Source organism: Podarcis erhardii, assembly GCF_964252035.2.
Source record: "Podarcis erhardii genome assembly, chromosome: 5".
Lineage (NCBI taxonomy): Eukaryota > Metazoa > Chordata > Lepidosauria > Squamata > Lacertidae > Podarcis > Podarcis erhardii.
The window spans coordinates 66,340,161-66,359,643 of record NC_138509.1 but is presented as its reverse complement, the minus strand read 5'-3'; the positions used below and the strand labels follow the sequence as shown (position 1 = coordinate 66,359,643).

General features: G+C 41.9%; 1 protein-coding gene across 2 annotated transcripts in view; it reads left to right on the top strand.

Moving 5' to 3' along the window:
• Positions 1 to 19,483, top strand: part of LOC309341766 (glypican-5-like) — a 408,077-nt gene that overhangs the window by 295,427 nt on the left and 93,167 nt on the right. For both annotated transcript variants that reach the window (XM_081861554.1, XM_081861555.1), the window contains one exon: positions 274 to 424. In XM_081861554.1, coding sequence (XP_081717680.1) covers positions 274 to 424 — 151 coding nt within the window. The remainder of the gene's footprint in view (positions 1 to 273; positions 425 to 19,483) is intronic.

Below are 19,483 nucleotides of genomic sequence, written 5' to 3'. Positions count from 1 at the left end.
ACGTTGGAGAGGGAAGGAGATTTCACTGAGCCACATGTGCATTCCAGGACCTCAAATGCCCAGGGTCTCATTTATGAGCTCTTCAATAACGTCCCACCTTCCATTCAGTGACTCTGTGCTGTTTGATATGGGCTGATATGAAATTGCAAGAACGTGGCTTCCAATGGGGAAACGGGCCAATGAAATAAGGAAACACCCCCCCCCCAGCACCTTTCCTTTGAAGACTGTAGAAAATCATTAAAACGATAGCCAACTTTTTATTTTACGTTTTAGGGGGCGACGGAGAAAACAAACTTAAAGTCGGAAAGAATGGCTATCAGGGACGGCGGCAGTGGGAATGGAATGAATGAAGAGGTGGGATCCAGCGGAGAATGTGATGATGAGGACGGATGTCAAGGATCTGGTGAGAGGAGCCTCACGAAAGGTAGGTCCAATAGTTTTGCATAGATTCACTAAGCTGTGTTTGACTTTTATCTCATCCAGGTACTACACTAACCCTTGGATAGGTAACCTGTAGCCTTCCAGATGTTGCTAAGACTCCAACATGACCAATGGGTGGGTGGTGTAGTGCAGCAACATCTGGAGAGCCGCAGGCTCCCCATTTCTGTGCAAAACAATGATTTGATGCTATGGGAACGAACCTAGTCTCCTCCTGGACTCCCTGCCACCACTGCTGCCCGATCTTCTTATGTGGCCTTCAAAAACATTTTTCTTCCCATTTTAGCAGCTTCTTGTGTTGTGTGGGCCAGCTATTGTTGCTTAACATTAGCTGTGAGATTCAAAACAAGCCAGCTTCAAACCACGGGCTGTGAATCGGGCGTGCTGGAACTAGTTTGGGCATGGCAGGAAGGCATGACGCTTCCAAACTGCTTCTTTCAGCCGCACGAATGGTAAGCACGCATGCCCAGGAGGAAGCTAGGCTCATTCACGTAGCACTAAGCCATGGTTCAGCATGAAGTCTAACCACAACCACTGTGACTTAAGCCTTTCTTGGATAGTACTGTGGCTCCACAAATTTTAAAATAACAACTGCTAGTTCTTTTGACTTGAACATAGTTGAAATAAGCAAGCATAGCACTTGAACCAAAGTTTTGCCATTTGATTATAGTATTTTACTAAAGGTGTATTGCCTGTCTGCTCATCCACAGTTCATTGTCTTTTCTGGTGTTTCTGTAAAGGAATGGTGACTTGTTTGCAGGGCAGGACATGCGTTATGGATAATGTTGATGGAGTAAATGTCTAAGCCTAAGGCAGTGTGCTGCTTTATAGGATAGGAGCTATGTTTCATCCGTGATTATAGGTTCTTCGCCTTAGGCCATACTGCAGTGGTGACTTCTAATTTAAAGCCATTGTTTCTACGTTAATGTGCATTCTAGAAAACCCTGTGCAATGTTTTCCTTCCTGTGTTTTCCAGCCAGGATTTTAGACTTGTTAAGTGCTTTAAGTAACGTGTTTTCTCTTCAAAGCGGTGCAAATTAAACAGCAGCCAGGTGCTACTAAGTATTTTTTAATTGACTATTAAACTATTTAAATGCTATAGCTGTGCCAGAATCTACCAAGGCTCTATTGTCTCTCAGACACTCAGTAATGTAAAATGAAAAGCATAGAAAACTTGTCCAATAGTTGGCTCATCTACACAATATGTGAAATCTGCATTCCCCCTCCCCCTGATATTGCCACAGATGGAAGTGAGAAAGGGAGAAAATGTTTTTTCATAACTAGTGATGAAATTATTTGGTAGAAACCATATATTCCAAAAATATAGTTCATATAAAGTGTTGCACATGTTTTATATTTATAGCATTAACAGCAGCAATTCCACCTTGAAAAAATTATAATGGTATTTTGTAATTAACTCTAAAGTAGTGTTATGTGTTTAGGCCGCTAGCTGTAAATCTGTTTTGCATATTCCGATGCAATTAAGAGAGAGAGTGGGAGTCATCTAATTAAAGGGCTCCTTTGCTTTTACAGTAGTATGATTTTTCAGAATCCTAGTAATTTCAATCCATTGTCAGTTTTGTATAATGCCGTAAACCTTGGTCTATTTAAATTGGTACCATAGTGTGGATGTGTGTATTTCACAGCTTGAGACATACCCAGAATAATTGTTCCATTTATATTGTTAGCACTAGTTTGAGCTTTCTGTCTGCCCTCTCTTAGCAGCCACCCTAATCTAATGCAGAATTTGGTGCGACAGTGCTAGCACATAGAATGTTTGTTCGCGATTGGCCACCCCCAAATTGCCATGGCTATCTGAATAGGGTTAACTGGAAAGGAAGGTCAGTTGTTTACAAAGATGTGGGGGCGTGGAATCAAATTGCTTGGATTCGTTTTAGAGGGGGCATTTATTTTAGTTGCAGGGAATGAAAAGCTTTTGCAGTCATGCGCCTTTGAGGGTGATAGAGGGCTTCCTCTCCTCTCTCTGCTGGTTCCAGCTTCTCCTGGTTCTGGAAGCAAATGTCATGGCTCCAGATACTGGAAGTGGAGGAAAGCAGCTGCACACAGTGCAAAAGCTCCAATCACTGTGACTTTAAGAATTGAAGGGAACGTGGTGGGGGGGGGGGAGAAGTTACCTGCCCCCCTCACAAGCAGTGGCATTACAAAGATAAAAAGAGGAGGACTTGTCACCATTGCTGCCCCTAAGGTAGGCAGTCTCACCTGATTTGGTGAGATGGTGTGCCCTCCGCTTCCAAAATTCCCCTCATTTGGGGGTTGGGGGCAGGGTAAATAGTACCCAGATGTTGAGGGGAAGAGGAAAAGGAGAACGATTCATTACGTGCATATGCTATGTTCAGTTATCAAAAAGTGATAATTCCTCGAGAACATTCATACCTTGTGTTACAGATGCTTCAGGTTGCGTGTTTTCAGGATACGGACACGCTGAAACCTGGAAGTACCGGAACGGGTTACTTCCGGGTTTTGGCGCTTGCACATGCGCGGAAGTGCTAAATCGCCCTTTGTGCGTGCACAGAAGCACCAAATCGCAGCCCGCATGGGCACAGATGTGGCACTGCGGGTTGCGGATGCTGCGGGTTGCGAACATGCCTCCCACACGGATCACATTCGCAACCTGAGCGTCCACTGTATCTTACAATTAAGCTTCTCCAAGCAATTCAGTGTGATATGAGACACTTCCCCTTAAATAATAGCCAGCATTTAAAGAAGCGCGTGCTAAAGCATCAAGAGGATGAGTTCCTTTCATTGTTTGGATCCTGTGTAGCTTTCTCTACAGTGGATAAAATATTTAGTAGTCAATGAGCAAATGTTCCAAGCATATTATAGAAAGAAATGAGTACTGCATTGCTTTCAATGGAACATATTGAATGACAATAAATGTACCTTCTTTTGGGTAGCTGGAATTTATTTTTTACCATTTCTTTTATGCTTCTGCTACTTAACTGCCCCCTCTTTTTTTGGGGGGGGGGATTGGCCACCTGGTTCCACCATGTTGGTCTATATGGTGACACCACCATGGATTGACAAGTTTTCAGAGTAAAGGAAAGGGATGAATACAGGACAAAAAGTCCAGCGTTGCCCGTGGCGTAGCGGGGAGCAGCCTGGGGCAGAGAGAGGAGAGTCGTGGCAATGCTGCTGCCTGCCCTTCTCAGGTGTGGTGCACCAGCCACAGCAGCACTGCACGCCTGTCCCAGGCAGAGCTAGCCTACAGTTTGCGCCTGATTTTATGGGGGGATGACCAAGAGAGAAAGTGAACTGCCGGAGATGTTTTCAGACCTTAAAGACGCGCAAGCAAAACTGTAAAATAATAAGCAAACCCAGGCAGATATACTCTGTAATGGAATTAGTTTGGTATGGAAAGCACAACCCATGCAGGTTCTCACAGTCCTGGCCAATGTCATCATTGAATTGGGCTGGACTGGGCAGTTGAATAGCCACCATTTATTACTGCAGTCTTCATCTTCCTTGATTTTACACACATGCAGGAGAGTCTTCGACCTCCTATTCACCATAGTGACAGAAATCTTTTGTGTGAACCACGACCAGAAGCTTCATAAACATTTGAAATGAAAGGAGAGAAGTGCAACCTGGAAGAAATAGCCATTTTTCCTAGAAACCCAGCATCCTAGTATTTTAAGGCTAGCTTCAGTAATGCAGTGGTAATGGAAAGCACTAGTTACATTCTCGAGGGCATTGTTTTCATGTTCACATCTCCAGGGTCAAAGTGGGACCAGCAAGGTTGATTCACTGACAGCCTCTTAATCAGTGGCCCACAAATCCAGTTTAACCATCAAACTGGTTCCAAAATTAATGGACAGGTCAGCAAATGTTCATGCTTCTGGCAAACTCCACCTACTGAGCATTTTTCTTAAAACCACGAAACTTCAACGTATTATTAACTGCGTTCCTTAAACTCTTCCATTAAAAGTGCTTTTTTAAAAAAAAAAATCCAGTGTTTTGTTTAGTATAATTGCAAATAAGCATTTTTATAGCAAAAGCTATTATTAGCTCTTAAAAAACCCATTTAAATATTTAAGCACAATGTATTTAATTACATCTACAGACCCACATGAGTGTATTCAATACGAATCCACCTAGCAGAGCTAAACACATTCTCAAATATTCCACAATTTGTCAAGCTTTTCAGGCAGTAAATAGCTATTTAAATGTTTAGTAATAGTCCTGCTGAGCCAAATCTGGGGCCCCGTTTCCTGGATATTTTCGCTCTCTGTGAAATGTGCCTCCTTTCGCCACCTGAGGTAAAGCGGCGGAACTGCTGCCGCTGTCACTCCATTCTGCCATCCTGTGTCCCATCACATTTCCACCAGCTACTTAAGTGTGTTCTCCTCCATGGAGAGCACGTGTTGCAGTGGGGTCTAACAAGACATCCCACTTTTGCTGGGCGGGTAAAGATAGCCGGCCGCCGTTGCGATTGGGCTTCTCTTGTCGTTGGGGAGAATTTGATGTTGCCATTTTGTGACTGACAGCCAGAAGATTTATATTCCTTGCGTGCAGCGTTGAGCTTCCTCTTTTCACCCGCCCACCCTCCCTATATTTAGGGTTGTTCGCATTGACCTTGCTTGGCCTGTCATGGGGTCGTCTGCTTTTGAGGCAGGGACCTGGTAGGAATTTTGTCCATTTGGCTGATTGGCTGGATCCATTTGGTTTTTGCCTACTGCGTAGCAAATCGTCACAGCTTGTAAGATTGTGGTTAGGCACAAGTCCCACAGGACTTCACCGAACCTGTGGCAAAGATGCCACTAGCGCTTGGGAAATCTCACATGACATTTTGAAAGACTGAGGCGGAGGCCCCTATGAGGCCCTCTTCCCATTTAGCCTGGTCTCGTAATCCTAGCAGCTGCTGCTGAGTCTGGTCAGGACAATTGCCACTGCTTCCTTTCCCTGTGTGTAGCTGCTTCACTTCAGACAAAAGACAAACGGACCCGCTAGTGACGTTTTACAACCCAGCCATTGGTTTCAGCTAAAATGAAATGTTGTGGTTCGTTTGGAGTTCTTTGTCAAGCTGGAAGATCTGAGGATTTTCAAGGGAGTCAGAAAGAAAAGTGTAGTGACATTTGCTCTGGGGATTCTGCACATTCCCCTCCTTTCTTATTAAATCATACTTACAAGTCAGAAATGTGGGGACTAGATGAATCGTTTTTAATCTATAAATAAAAACAAGGATTAAAAGCTGCCTTGCATGCATGTAATTGCCAAGAAGGAAAGAAGTGGCACCTGTGACAGGTTGTGTAGTGTGAAGAGCTCCTCTACAGGATTCAACCCTACAAGCCAAGCCCTTTTTCAGGATATTGCCTTTCACTCCCTTTCCCAGTTTTCTGTCCTGTCCCTGCAGCAGTCTGTGCTAACTGAGTATGTTTAACCCTTACTTTGTGGTTTTGTGTTTTCTTCCCCATTAGAGTTTTTAAAAAATGTATTACTGCAACCCCCACCTGACGTACTTCCTGCGCATACATGGTACTATTTCATCTCCAGAAGGACTTACATGCAGAGAGTGAGCTTGCTATAAGTATATATTATTTCCCCCTCTGCACTGATAGGCAGATGATTTAATATATATTTTAATGACATCTCCCTGCTTGATTTCTATCACATCTCAACAGCTGTTCAGAACTAATGCATTTCTCTCATTGAGCACAAATGCTATCACTAGGCGCCGTTTTCACATGTCAAGAACCTTTTAGCCCTCATTATGTTCTTATCTGCTAACATTTCTATGCTGCTGCTCAACACCAATGTGCTGTATAAATTGCCATTTTAATCAGTCTTCCTGCCCCATGTGTTGCGTTCTCTGGTTGCGCTAAAGCTTCCATGTATCTAAATATGTAATTGTACAGCTGGTGATATTATTTCTTAAGCGATGATTATTTCATCAATATTCCAAGGGTAGAACGTCTGCTGGCAACATGCCAGGGGTACTAGATCTTCATCTCCACAGGTCTCCCACCTCCTAGCAGATTACCATACTACTGAATTTTCTCAATATTTTTCCTCTCTGCTCCTGTCATTTGAATTCTTCACATCCCACATCATTCTGAAAGTACAGCCTCTCCCCCCCTCCCCCGGTATCCTGAGTTTCATGAGGTGTTTTGTTTCCGATTCCATCTTTACAATCCTTACAAATGATTTCAGTGTTGTACCACTGTAAATGGTTCATTCTGTTCAGGAAGAGCTTAATGGCCTACTTTAGCTTAAAACGTCCTTGACATCCAACTTATTTGGTGCCTTAGGTTCTTGCATGGAAGGATTACTGTCTGTCCCAGCTACAGCTTAATCAAGACCCATTATCAACACAGTGGGCTGACTTTCTTCACAGTTTATGGGAAATCAAATGGCTTAGCAGAGCTGCTGAGGATGGCGCACAAATGAAAGCGGGGAAGGAAATGACAGAAACAAAATGACAAAACGGCGTATTGTACCCAGTCCATTGCAGCATTAACGAAGGGATGCCATGCTAGGGATGGGAGGTAAAATTGGTTTCGTTAGCCTTTCAACGTGAAACTACCTAATTTGTGCTTTACAAAACTATACATGAGCTAAAACACAGCTATCCTTCAAAATTCAGCTTTATATTTGGAGGAATAAAAATGTGGATTTTAGAGAAATCGTGTCATTTCTGACAATGAAGAAATGTGGAGTACTGAACTTGAGATTGGGAAAATGAGAAACTGAATTAAACCAAAATGGACAGATTTGCCCAGACCTATGTTACACTATTGTGGCTGATACCCAAATCTAACTTGCTCAATGCGCTCTGTTTCTTGACTGAACAGGCATAACAGGGCAGGGCTCTACATAGACAGCTTGCAGTAGGCCCGTTCAGAATGGGGGGGCAGTGGGGTACCCTTGCAGCAGGCCTCGGAGGGCTAAGCTAGTTGGGGAGGGGGCTTGCTAGGGACAAACTGCTTCTTTGTTTGAGTTTATAACTTTATTCTGAAAAGTGGATGCAGGTGGCACTGTGGTCTAAACCACTGAGGCACTTGGGCTTGCTGATCAGAAGGTCAGCAGTTTGAACCCCAGCGATGGAATGGGCACCCCTTGCTCTGTCCCAGCTCTTGCCAACCTAGCAGTTCGAAAGCACACCAGTGCAAGTAGATAAATAGGTACCGCAGTTGCGGAAAGGTAAATGGTGTTTCCGTGTGCTCTGGTTTCTGTCACGGTGTTCCATTGTGCCAGAAGTGGTTTAGTCATGCTGGCCACATGACCTGGAAAGCTGTCTGCAGACAAACGCTGGCTCCCTCAGCCTGAAAGCAAAATGAGCGCCACAACCCCATAGTCACTTTTGACTGGACTTAGTCATCCGGGGTCCTTTAGCCTTACCTTTTACCTTATTCTAACAAGATTCCACCACCCCGGGCCTTAGACAAGCTGCATGGGCCTGGCTTGCAGTCTAACTTCTCAATCCTGCCCTCTGATGTAGATGTTGCAACACAAGCAGTGGCAACAGCTACTACCACAGCATCCCACATGAATCCAGTAGACATATCTATTACTTGGTAGCACCCAGGCTTCAGAGTGCTCTGTCAGGTCTGAGTCACTATGCTTGCATCATGAGGTAGAGAATCCATCTTGCAGGAAGGTGTCCTCACATCACACACATGAGAGATGTCTGAGTTCATATACAATGGTTTGATCCTTGAACACTGCAGTAATAGTGCATACCAGCAGATGTCTCCAGATGTTGTTGGACTACAACAGTGATGGCCAAACTTGGCCCGCCAGCTGTTTTAGGACTACAACTCCCATCATCCCTAGCTGACAGGACCAGTGGTCAGGGATGATGGGAATTATAGTCCCAAAACAGCTGGAGGGGCGAGTTTGGCCATCACTGGACTACAACTCCTATCATCCCTGATAGGAGTCAGTGAATCATTGTCAGTGCTGACTGAGGCTGATGAATGACACATCCACAGTTGGAGTGCTACAGGTTCCCCATCCCTGCTCTAGAATTATTAGTTGCTTCAACTGTTGCTGGCACCTTGCTAGTCCTGTGGCATCTCCAGCTCTGGCTTCCATGGCAGCTATTGCCCACACAGATAGGAAGATGTGGAACACAGGAGCTCTTGAACACAAGGCTGCCATTTTGCTGAAAGTAAGTAGTTCTGGCTTTGGTCAGTGCCTGGATGGGTTGCTGCCTGAGAAACACATGTTTACCATCTTGGGTTCTGTGATAGAAAAAGGCAGGAAATATAGGGAGGATTAATAATCAACATGTTTTAAAGATTTATTTTCGTCACTGCAGCAAATGTTTTTCATCCTTTATGCAGTGCTAGGTACATAACTATAGTGATAGGTGATTTTAGTATTTTAAAACAGTAGCTTGTAAGCTTTATAAATGGATGCTTGCTCATTTCTGAGTCCTGGATTCTACCCCCCTGCCAGCCTACATACATTTGCAGAATAACAAAGTTACTTTCTCATAGAGCTTTGTATAAAACAGTAGAGAACAGTACCAATGAGGCATGGAAATTTAATAGAAGTCAATAAGCAAAAGATGTGAAATTCAAACTCAATATTAAAATAATCTAACAAACCATAAACAGCCAAATTCCCTCTTGGCATGAATCAATTATCTCTGAGTCCACTGAATTATTTTGCAGAAGTCGCAACAAAAAGCCTTCCATTTTCTGCTTGGAAAAATATTGCCATCAGTGGTTTGTCATGGGAAAATGAAAACTTGCAATGAAAATTCTGGTACTATATTGAGAAATGGAAACATTTCAGTTTGGATCTACATTCCTTCATGGCAGCGAAATGAACTGTTCAAAATAATGCCACCACCATACTTTTCAGAGTTATTTTTAATTCAGAAAGATTTAATTTTGCTTAGGTGGCTGTCAAGTTCAAAATTCATAGAAGATCATTGCCATGGCAAGTTTATCTTAAAGCTAAAAGGCAAACTAAAACTATCATTCTCAAAAGGTAAATTAAAATCTGTGGGGGAATTACATCTGTCTTAACCCCCCGGCATTCTGTTAGCCAATTTGATGGAGCATCAGAGATGTCAAAGGGTGGAAAATTGAACCTGTTCTCTTCTCCCTGCACCATTGAAGTTAATAGACAATATTAAGTAATTTCAATGGGTTTACTCTAAGTTGGCCACAACCCCAACTTAGAAGTCTCTCATTGTCAGCTGATACGAAAATATGTCAGTGGAATAGCACAGCTCCTTGCATCTTTTGAATCTCCTTCGAGATGCGGCTCTGGGGATGAGGCTGCCATGGTAAGTTCCTGTGTGTCAATATTTACCGCTACACCACTGCCTTTGTCATAAACAAAACTCTCCAATGAACATAGTTAGGGTGGGTCTATGAGTCTCCAGTCTCGAAAGCTGAAACTGCTTTCATCTGACTGGGCCTTCAGAATTCAATTCCATCGTAATTGATTTGAGACATGTAACACCGGCGCGTCTTCACTGTTCATTTGCCCCAGTCCTCTGAACTATTTTGTTGCTGTTTCCTGAGTTTGTTCCTGTTGGCCAGTAAAACTGAAATCATGTGGGAATCATGCGGGGACATAAAAAAGCCTGCAGGGAAGACACTTTGATTGAATTACATCTCAAAACTGAAGATAAATTCTTTCTTTGTTATACCCAAGTGCCCAGTGTCAACTCTACAGTTTGTTCATCTTCCAAATGGATATATCCCTGAAGTATACAATCTGTTTTTCATTTCAGGTAAATAAATTCCCATTTCCTGATGTTGTGCTTCCTGAAAGTGTAGCATATTTTTCTTGATCAAGGCACATGGGGGAAGGGTGGGTTGTGGGGTTAAAAAAAAAGAACCAAGCAAATATTACTGGTTAGCTTTTCTACGCAGAATGAAATGTGTACCCCTAGATTTGGGCTTTAAATTGATTCACAGGGAGGCAAAAAAAAACTCACAGCCTGTATTTTGCTTTCCATGTTCTGGATCTTCACTCTTGAAAATAGAACTTTGGGGGTCTTCTCTGTGGATAATAACTGTTTGCTGCATGGATCCAGGAGAACCCACCCAAAGTACATGGAGGTAATGTTAAAAAGTCTATGGCTTCCCAACAGCAAATACTTTCATGGCCCTTAGAATTCTATGGTTGCCCCCATCCTCGCAAAAACAGAAATATCTCCCTGACCTGCCTATGCCTTCTGTGATATCAGAATTTCTAAACCAATCACAGGCAGGGGGGAATACTCTGCCCAACCCCACATGCAAACAAAGCAGATCAGTTATTGAGCAATATGTAAATCTCTGTTTATCACTTTTTAGAAGGCTAGCTTTTTACAGAATCATGGCATCAACATGCCAAAAATTGCTATTATTGTGCGAATTTATTTTCACCAGCCAAGTAAGGTTTTGTTTTCACATTGTTTTTCAGTACATGAATATTTAAGTCTATTTTGCATAGTACGTTGTGAGAAAGCTGACTGTGATGAGGTCAATAGGGATTTAGCTTTTAATTTTAACAGAAAGATGTTTTATCCCAGTAATTTCAGTACCAGGCTTCTCAATACACTTCTGTGGTGTTCAGCTTTGCGTTGCGATTAGTGGGCATCACCATAACAAACATTGGTATGAATGGTAATTTTAAGCCATTACTCTTGTGTGAGCAAGTGAAATGAACCTCATACTATAATAGTCCATGTTCATTGTTTTACGGGCATGATCTGCTGCTTATATCTGTAAGGCTGGTTTTATTATTTGTCAGAGATAGGCAAAATGGCCACCTTAGGAAGCAAATGCTAGGGGGTGGGGAGGAAATGGCAGCAAGGTGTTGGAGGAGAGTGCTGTGTGTCTGCCCTACACTCTATAACGTAGCCTGCGGACCTCAGGTGCAATGGAGGATGCATTGTTGAACTAAGATGTCACTGTTGGCCCAGTCATTTAGAAATCACATGAAGTAGGAAGATCACCATCTGGTCCTTTGCTCAAGGTGGTAAAATGTCTTGAGCTGGCCCCATGTTCTTATACTTGAGATAACAGCTGTTGAAATTATCTGAAGTATGTGGCCTCAGACCAGAATCTTTGATGCTTTGAACATTAGGACACTGACCACAAACTGTTGTGCTGTACACATTCCCTTCTTTTCCTTGGCATCAACAAAAGCAGCTCAAGTCTGACCAAACCCAGTTATACCTGAAAAAACAAAATAAAAAAATTCCTTCCAGTAGCACCTTAAAGACCAACTAAGTTAGTTCTTGGTATGAGCTTTCGTGTGCATGCACACTTCTTCAGATACCACATGAAAGCTCATACCAAGAACTAACTTAGTTGGTCTTTAAGGTGCTACTGGAAGGATTTTTTTTATTTTGTTTTGACTATGGCAGACCAACACGGCTACCTATCTGTAGTTATACCTGAGTTCCTTTCAATGCACTGGCGGAGGAAGGTGAGTGTGGTGGGTGTGATCCACCCCGAGTGTCGTCCCTGAGGGGGGTAACATCACTGCGCCGCCCCCCTGGGACGCTCAACACAGGTGGTGCACCCCTGGGATGCTCACCTGACCCCCACTGTCACCTAGCCCTGCCCCCATGGGTGCCTAGCCTCACCCCCACCACTCTAGGTACCGGAGCAGCTAGCTCTGCCACTGTTGCAGTGCTGCCATTTTAGTTGATCTTAGGCCTAAGGATGAGCCAATTATCTTCATCCCACTCCTTTATTGTTAACATGAGTTTGCTTTTCCCTGCATTCCATTCTAATGATGACAAAAATTTTGGGAACATCCCTAGTAAGTGCACCTCCCTCAGGAAGCGATGGAGTTTTTTTAAGCAGAGGTTGGATGACCATCTGTTATGGATGCTTTACTTGAGATTCCTGCACTGCAGGGGGTTAGACTAGATGACCCTTGGGTCCCCTCCAACTCTAATGTTCTGTTATGCAGCTCATTGCTGGCATGTGGAATATAATATCTGTGGCTCCCACAAAAGGCACCTACTCCAGCTGCTCTGTGGGCTCGTAGCGGTAGTAGGTGTTGCACAGAAACTCAAGATGCCTGGATTTTACAGAGTTTCAGACACTTGCCTGCACGGTTTTTTGTGGACCCCACCCTTGGTCTCTTTAAAAACTTGTATCACATTTTATGCTGTATCTTTATGGCATGCACGATAAACAAATTGAGTTTGCAGCATAGTTTAAAGATGAGCTGTTAGCCACAGAAAAGGCACACAATCAGGAAACTATACTGTTACGACGTTTTGGTCGGTTGCCAGAAACAGCTAGAATATTTTTTATTGCACATCATAAAAAAATAATAATAAATGTGAGGATAGAAAACTCATATAATCTACCCCAAAGCCTGTGTCTTTTTACAACAGCCTTGCAGATAAGAGGAAAAACAATCAAGTAGCCCACACCTCTCAAATAAAATGTCATTGATCTATAAATCCCTTCCTACTAACAAAGGCATTTTACTCCTGGCCTAGACACCACTACTTCCTTGGCAGAGCCTACAATTTATCTGTAACCAGAACCCAGCAAAAGGGCTGAGACTTTTAGTTTTCCTGCCCATGCTCCAGGAGATGCCCTCTGGGGCTTGTATCCCAGTTACAGAAGAATGTGAGCCTTCACAAAAAATACTCTCCAATAAGGGCAGGGTGGCAGATGCAGCACAGTCCAAACAAACCAAGGTCAAGAAACAGAATTGGTCTAGATCCAAGTGTTGCCCTGAGACAAAGTCAGGCAACAGCCCAAGGTCATTATCGCTGGGAGTTTAGGCAAGGTACAACACAACAAGGCAAGGAAATGAGAATCGGGGACTTGCAGCCAGGGACCTGTGGGATGCCTGGTTCATTCTCTCAAGGTCAAAGCTAAGAAAACTACCAAAAAATCTGGGAGCCCAGATTTTCCTGTCCTCTGCCATTCTTACATGGCCCAAGACATTTTGCTACCTTGGGCAAAGGGACAGATGACACCTGACACATTCCATGTACAAAAGGTAACTGGATTTGGCAGTTGAATCTTACTTCCACAATGGTGACAACTTAGCATCCCCCACTACAACATTTTCTCTCCCGGCAGCCCCATCGAATAGAGGCATGCCTGTTTTTCAGTCCTGCATTTGATGCAAAACTGAGATGGGTCTAGTGGGAGATGCCACATTGGATGCTAAAGATGAGTCATCTCAGCTCACATAGGAGTGAAAGAGTCGGTGTGTTTTAGTACACAGAGTACAGTCATCTGAGCTTCACAGCCCAATCATTCCTTTAAAGTGGGTTAGCAAACTTGCCATGCCATTTTTATTTTTTGTTTTTCAATAAAAACTTGTGTAGTACTTTGTACTCGTGGTGACTAACTTTTATAAACTGCAGCTCGGTAGCAAGACTTATTTTGCAAAATGTGTAAAGAAAAATATTGCAAGCGATAAAAAGTGCTTATTGGCAAAGATAAACATTAAAATGTGTGCAAATGAATACATAGACATGTTTCAGGGGGGAAATCAATGCACAGATTACATCAAATGAAGGTTTGTAAGAAATATGCAAATAACAAATTGGTGGGATAAATTTCTCCAAGGGATTATGCAAACACTGAATGTGCTTACAGTGCAACCTCACTTCCTTTAAAATTCAACTTGTGATGAATGGGTGCATATAATATTTGAATAGTAATTTGAAATTAATATTATTCTTACCTTATAAAGCATTTTTGAGGGGGGGAGGAAAGAGAGAATTGAACTAGTGCAAATGTACTCAGTATGCATGAAATTTCTATTTAGTCTGGAAAATTTCAAAGAGACAGATAATAACCATTTGCTGGAATTGTAATTACTGTCACCATTTGTAAAGCATTTATGTAAAGTACTAAACTATTGGCTAACCATGTGCAAACTCTCTGCATCTTGTTAAATAGCAAATCATAAAATTAAAAATTCCCCACACAGTGCTGGTAAAAGAAGCTAGCTTAAAAGACTACTATATTTACTTATGGATGGTTCTGGTGCTATTTGTAACATGTATTATGGCTGTGGTTGAACGATATGCCATTTCTCTTCACAACAACCTTGTGAGATCTCTGGGCCTAATTCACATTAGTGTTTAAAACCTTAAATAACTTAAGCCCCCAGTAAATGAAAGACTGTTATCATCAGATGCTGAAGATGCATCTCTATAGCCTGGTCTTCGACACCTGAGATGTGTTTCAGTATTTTTAAAAAATATTGTATTTTTTATTTGTTGTGTCCTACCTGGGGCCTCATAGTGAAGGGTGAGTGAGAAATATAATAAATAGTAGCAGTAGCAGTAGTAATATGCCAAGAGCTGCTCTCTGTGTTGTGCTTACACCAAGGGTACACTAATTTCACAGTCACCTGAGTGAAGCTAAAGAAATCATGAAGTTTCAGGGCATCTGCAGAGTTCCAGCACCTCAGGAACAGAAGAGGTAACTGTTCTATGGGAATACCCATGGAACTGGCTACTGCAAATGTGGTAGGGTAATCTAAACATTAGTTAATAGACACTTGTCTGATATAAAATATTCTAGGCCCAGTTTTGGCACAGAAACTGCTTTTGTCGCCCTGTATGATGACCTCTGTCAGGAAAGAAGCAGGAGAAACGTGTCCCTGTTAATTTTTTCCTCAACCTCTCAGCAGCTTTTTTTTTTTTAAGTTATTTTTATTGAGCTTTTTTTCATAAGAAAAAAGAAATCACAAGAAAAAACCAGAAAAAACGAACAAAGAATAGCATAAAATAAAAGTACAAACCCACCAACAAATACAACAACAAAAAAGAGAAAAAAACAAAGAACACACCCACCCATCACCTAACAGCTTTCAATATCGTCAACCATCATATCCTTCTGGCTGTCCAAGTTGGGGTTGGGTTGCACCCCTTTGCAGTAGTTCCAGTCCTACTTGGATGGTCATTTCCAGAGGGTAATACTTTTTGGCCCTGTGGAGCCTTCTATGTGGGTTTCATCAGGGTTGAGTTTTATCCCCTCTGCTGTTTAACATCTACATGAAACCACTGAGTGAGGTTATCTGGAGTTTTGAAGTAAGTTGTCGGCAATATGCTGATGACACACAGCTCTAATTCTCCATTATATCTGCAGGTGTGGCAGTGGATGAGACATTGTCTTGCCTCAGTAATGGTCTGGATGAGAGCCAACAAACTGAAGCTCACTCCAGATAAGACTGAGGCACTTAGGGGCCAGCTTGTTCAGTGGGGCAAAATGGTTTGAGCATATAACTCTGATCCTGGCCTGACTGCACTGGTTGCCAATCAGTTTCTGGGCCCAATTCAAAGTGCTGGTTTTGACCTATAAAGCCTCAGGACCACAATACCTCAAGGGCCACCTATCTCCATATTTACTGACCCAGACCCTGCAATCATCATCTGAGGCCCTTCTTCATGAGAAGTCTGGAGGGCAGTGACATGAGAACAGGCTTTTTCTGTGGTGGCTCCCTATTTGTGGAATGGTCTCCCTTGGGAGGCTTGCCTGGTACCTTCATTACATTTCTTTAGGTGCTGAGTAAAAATGTTTCTATATAACCAGACCTTTGGCTTATTAAATGATCTGTGGACTTGTAAATGTGATTGTGGATTATTAGTATGTTTGTTTTTTGTAACGTTTTTCGAGTTCTCGTTTTTTATTTTTATGTTGTAAACTGCCCTGTGATTTTCAGATGAAGGGCAATATACAAATTTAATAAATAATAATAATAATGATAATAATAATAATAATAATAATAATAATAATAATAATATGATTACTCTTGAGCTCAGATACAAGGTGCAGTAACAACAGAAGATATCACGCTGCCTGTTTATGTTTTCCATTAAAGTCTCAGGATGCAAGGTCTTTAGTCTTCTGAAGTGTTAAGATGTAGACACTTAAGGAGATTTATACTGAAAAGAAATTAGAGAAATTTGGCAGTGCTAATGCTGTTAAATACCCCACATCAGCTGTGTGACTGCTAGCTTCTTAAGTAATATTCAGCAAGGAAAAATACTAATGGATGAGCCAGAGAGGCACTCCCACCTTGCTTCTAAAATTACATTTTGACATTAATATTATTAAAGATTGATTCATTAGCCTGAAGTACTGCAGGCACCTTTTAGGAAAGGCACATTACAGTTCTTCTACATATGGTTTGACATCTCAGCTCTAAACACATTTATTTAGAAGTATGCCCCATTGATTGCCACAGATGCTTTTTGCCATAAGGGTGTGTTTAGGATTACAACATAAATACTTTTGCATATTTCCATTTTTATCTTTTGAAAGAAATGTAAACACATGTCAATTAAAGCAGTACAAACTTGCAAAATTGTAGCATTTTATTGAACTTTTTGTTTGCCTCTGTGCATTAAAACATTTGAAGAGATACAGTTACGAATCAGAACAGATATATTAAAACAGGCAATAGTGTTTCTTTTGTAAAATTAATAAAAGTACATATATTTACACAAAGCTATAACATTAACATCTGCCATTTCGTAATGTAGTATAGATTCTACGTTAGTCAATAAGACCTTCTGTTTTAATACACTAGTAGGTTTCCTGGATGTTATTGCTATTATGATATTGGACATTTGTTAATTTAAAGCCTTCTTTCAGGGGCTCAGCCTGGGTTTCAACATACTCTTTATACCTGTGAATTTTGATACTATGAAGAATAGTGACTTTGCAAAAGCCATTCAGGCTACTGTCATTATGGAAAGTGCATTGTTAATACTTAAGGAGTTCTATATAAACTGGTTTCCCATAATAATTTGCAGCATTTCTGTTGCAATTTGTAGCCCCAGTTCAAATATGCAAGTGTTGTTGCTTTCTGTACTTATTTTTCAGTTGGCACCAGCTTGGCTGCAGGAGTTGTATGATCTCAGCCAGTCAGGGATCAAATAGTAAAGATGATGGTGTAATGGTCAAGTCAAGAAAGTAGTATTAGGGGAATGCTCTTCGACACCCTAGAAGCTATGCTATGGGGTTACACAGGGGACGACTTTGTCTCCAATGCTATTTAACATCTATATGAAGCCACTGGGAGTGATCATTAGGATTTTTGGAACATGGTGCCATCAGTATGCTGATGACACACAGCTCTCCTTTTCCATAACATCTGAATCAATCTGTGCTGTCAATCTATGCAGTGTAACTGATGTGCTCTCTCTTGTCCTGTCAGGTTGGAGTCCAAAGTGATAGTATTCTCTCACAGCAGCAACAGAACTCTCTTATGCTCAAAGGTGTGAGCAAGTCTAGCCTGCAAGCTTTTACACAGGTGTCATGGAGTACCACATGACTATTGTGGTCAAGGATTGTCACTTGATAGTTTGGCTGGTTTCATTGTACTTTACTCCTTTGATTGGCAGTAGGTGATACCAGCATACAAAGCAGAAACCCCACCTGACACTTTTAAGATCTAGCTTCAAGAGCTTCAGTGGGGCTGAGTTCTTGCTGACAGCAGCCTAACGCCCATTTTTTCCCTTTAAAGCAGGGTTGAGATGGGGCAGGACAAGCTAGGGATCGAAATGAATAATAGGCTATATTTCACCACAGACAACTCTATATTTACACCCTGCTGCTCTACCTTCCAAATGTCAGGTGTCATCAATATATCTGAGATGTCCTCTTCTTGCTGTCCTCTTTGTCTCTTCAAGAGTTTCCATCTTTTTGATTATTTCAAACTTGCATCAGTAACATACCAAATTCTCTAGTCAGCAGCACTTCCTTCCAACTCCACCATTTTCTCCTGACCCAACTCACAATATTCCTAAACCTGCCGAAGGCCCCAGAGTACAGCACCATCATAAGGAACTGATTATTGCAGCAAATTTAAATTGATGCAAGTTTAATCTGTCTAGTACAAATGAGATTTTCCTACAACTTTCCTTTTATTGTAGTAATTTAAGTTAATGAAGATGAATGGAAGTGGAGTGAAATGGCCTCCCAAAAGTGTGGGGAAGGGATATGGAAATACCCAATTGTTGCAAATATTTAATGGATGAGAGTGAAATTAGTCAGGTGTATAGTGTGCTGATCTATACCAATCAGACAGGTGTCTGTCCATAATAAGACCCAAACTAGAAAACCTTTGGTGCATGAATTTAGCACTAGAGCACTTCCATTAACTATGGGGAAGATTAATCATAGGAACTTGAAACCTCCATGACTCCAATCATCCATGGTGCCACTTTAAGAAATGAGGACTTCCACCCACTGTTAATTGGAGCTCCTCCTTCCTTTTCACTCAATTTAATCTCTAGCTTGGCTACCGGGGTCCCCACTACTCCACTCCACCTCTTGTGGCTCCTTATTTAAAAATGTTTAATACATTGGATCTGATTAAACAGTACAGCAAATGCCCAATTTGTTTTTCAATATATCACAAGCAGAAAACAGGAAGAGCAAAGACAACCCCTTGTTTGAGGTTTTGTTATAGCCTTCCTGTTGTAAACAGGAACCCCCCCCCCAGTCAATTAGGGGGGCAAATCTCTTTTTAATGGCCTTTGCTGCAGCATATATGTTGTAACAATAGATGTCCCTAAGTAGAGCCTGTTTTTCTTCCTCCTTTATATGGCAGCAAGATAGCGAAATAGCAGCATAATAAAGAACAGAACATCTGCTGCAAAAAAAAATGGCAGCTCTCTCGGTTGAATAGAACTTAGGGCCTCTCTGTAGAGTCACTCACATTTTCCAGTGACAATAACATAGTATCTCATCTGTACATAAGGCAAGCAGGGAGAGTTCTGTTTATCACATTCTCTTAAGCTTGCTAGACGGAAAGGACTAGACAAGTCAACCCCTTCGAAAGAATTAGAAAACACATGAACATGTGGGGAAGAGTCATAGATCATGCATGCAGGAGGTTCAAGGTTCAATCCCTTGCATCTCTTTGGAGGGCTGGGAGAAATCCCAGGCAGTGTAGACAATACAGTTTTCATAAGGGGACCACCAAACTGTGCCGAATAAATCAAGGAAATTGCTGCAAAGCGGCGGGGTCTGGAGCCAACCAATTGAACGACGTGGCCCAGGGAGAGAGGGAAAAATAGTGGAAGTGAACAGCTGGCTTCGCAAATGGTATAAACAGGAACGGTTTG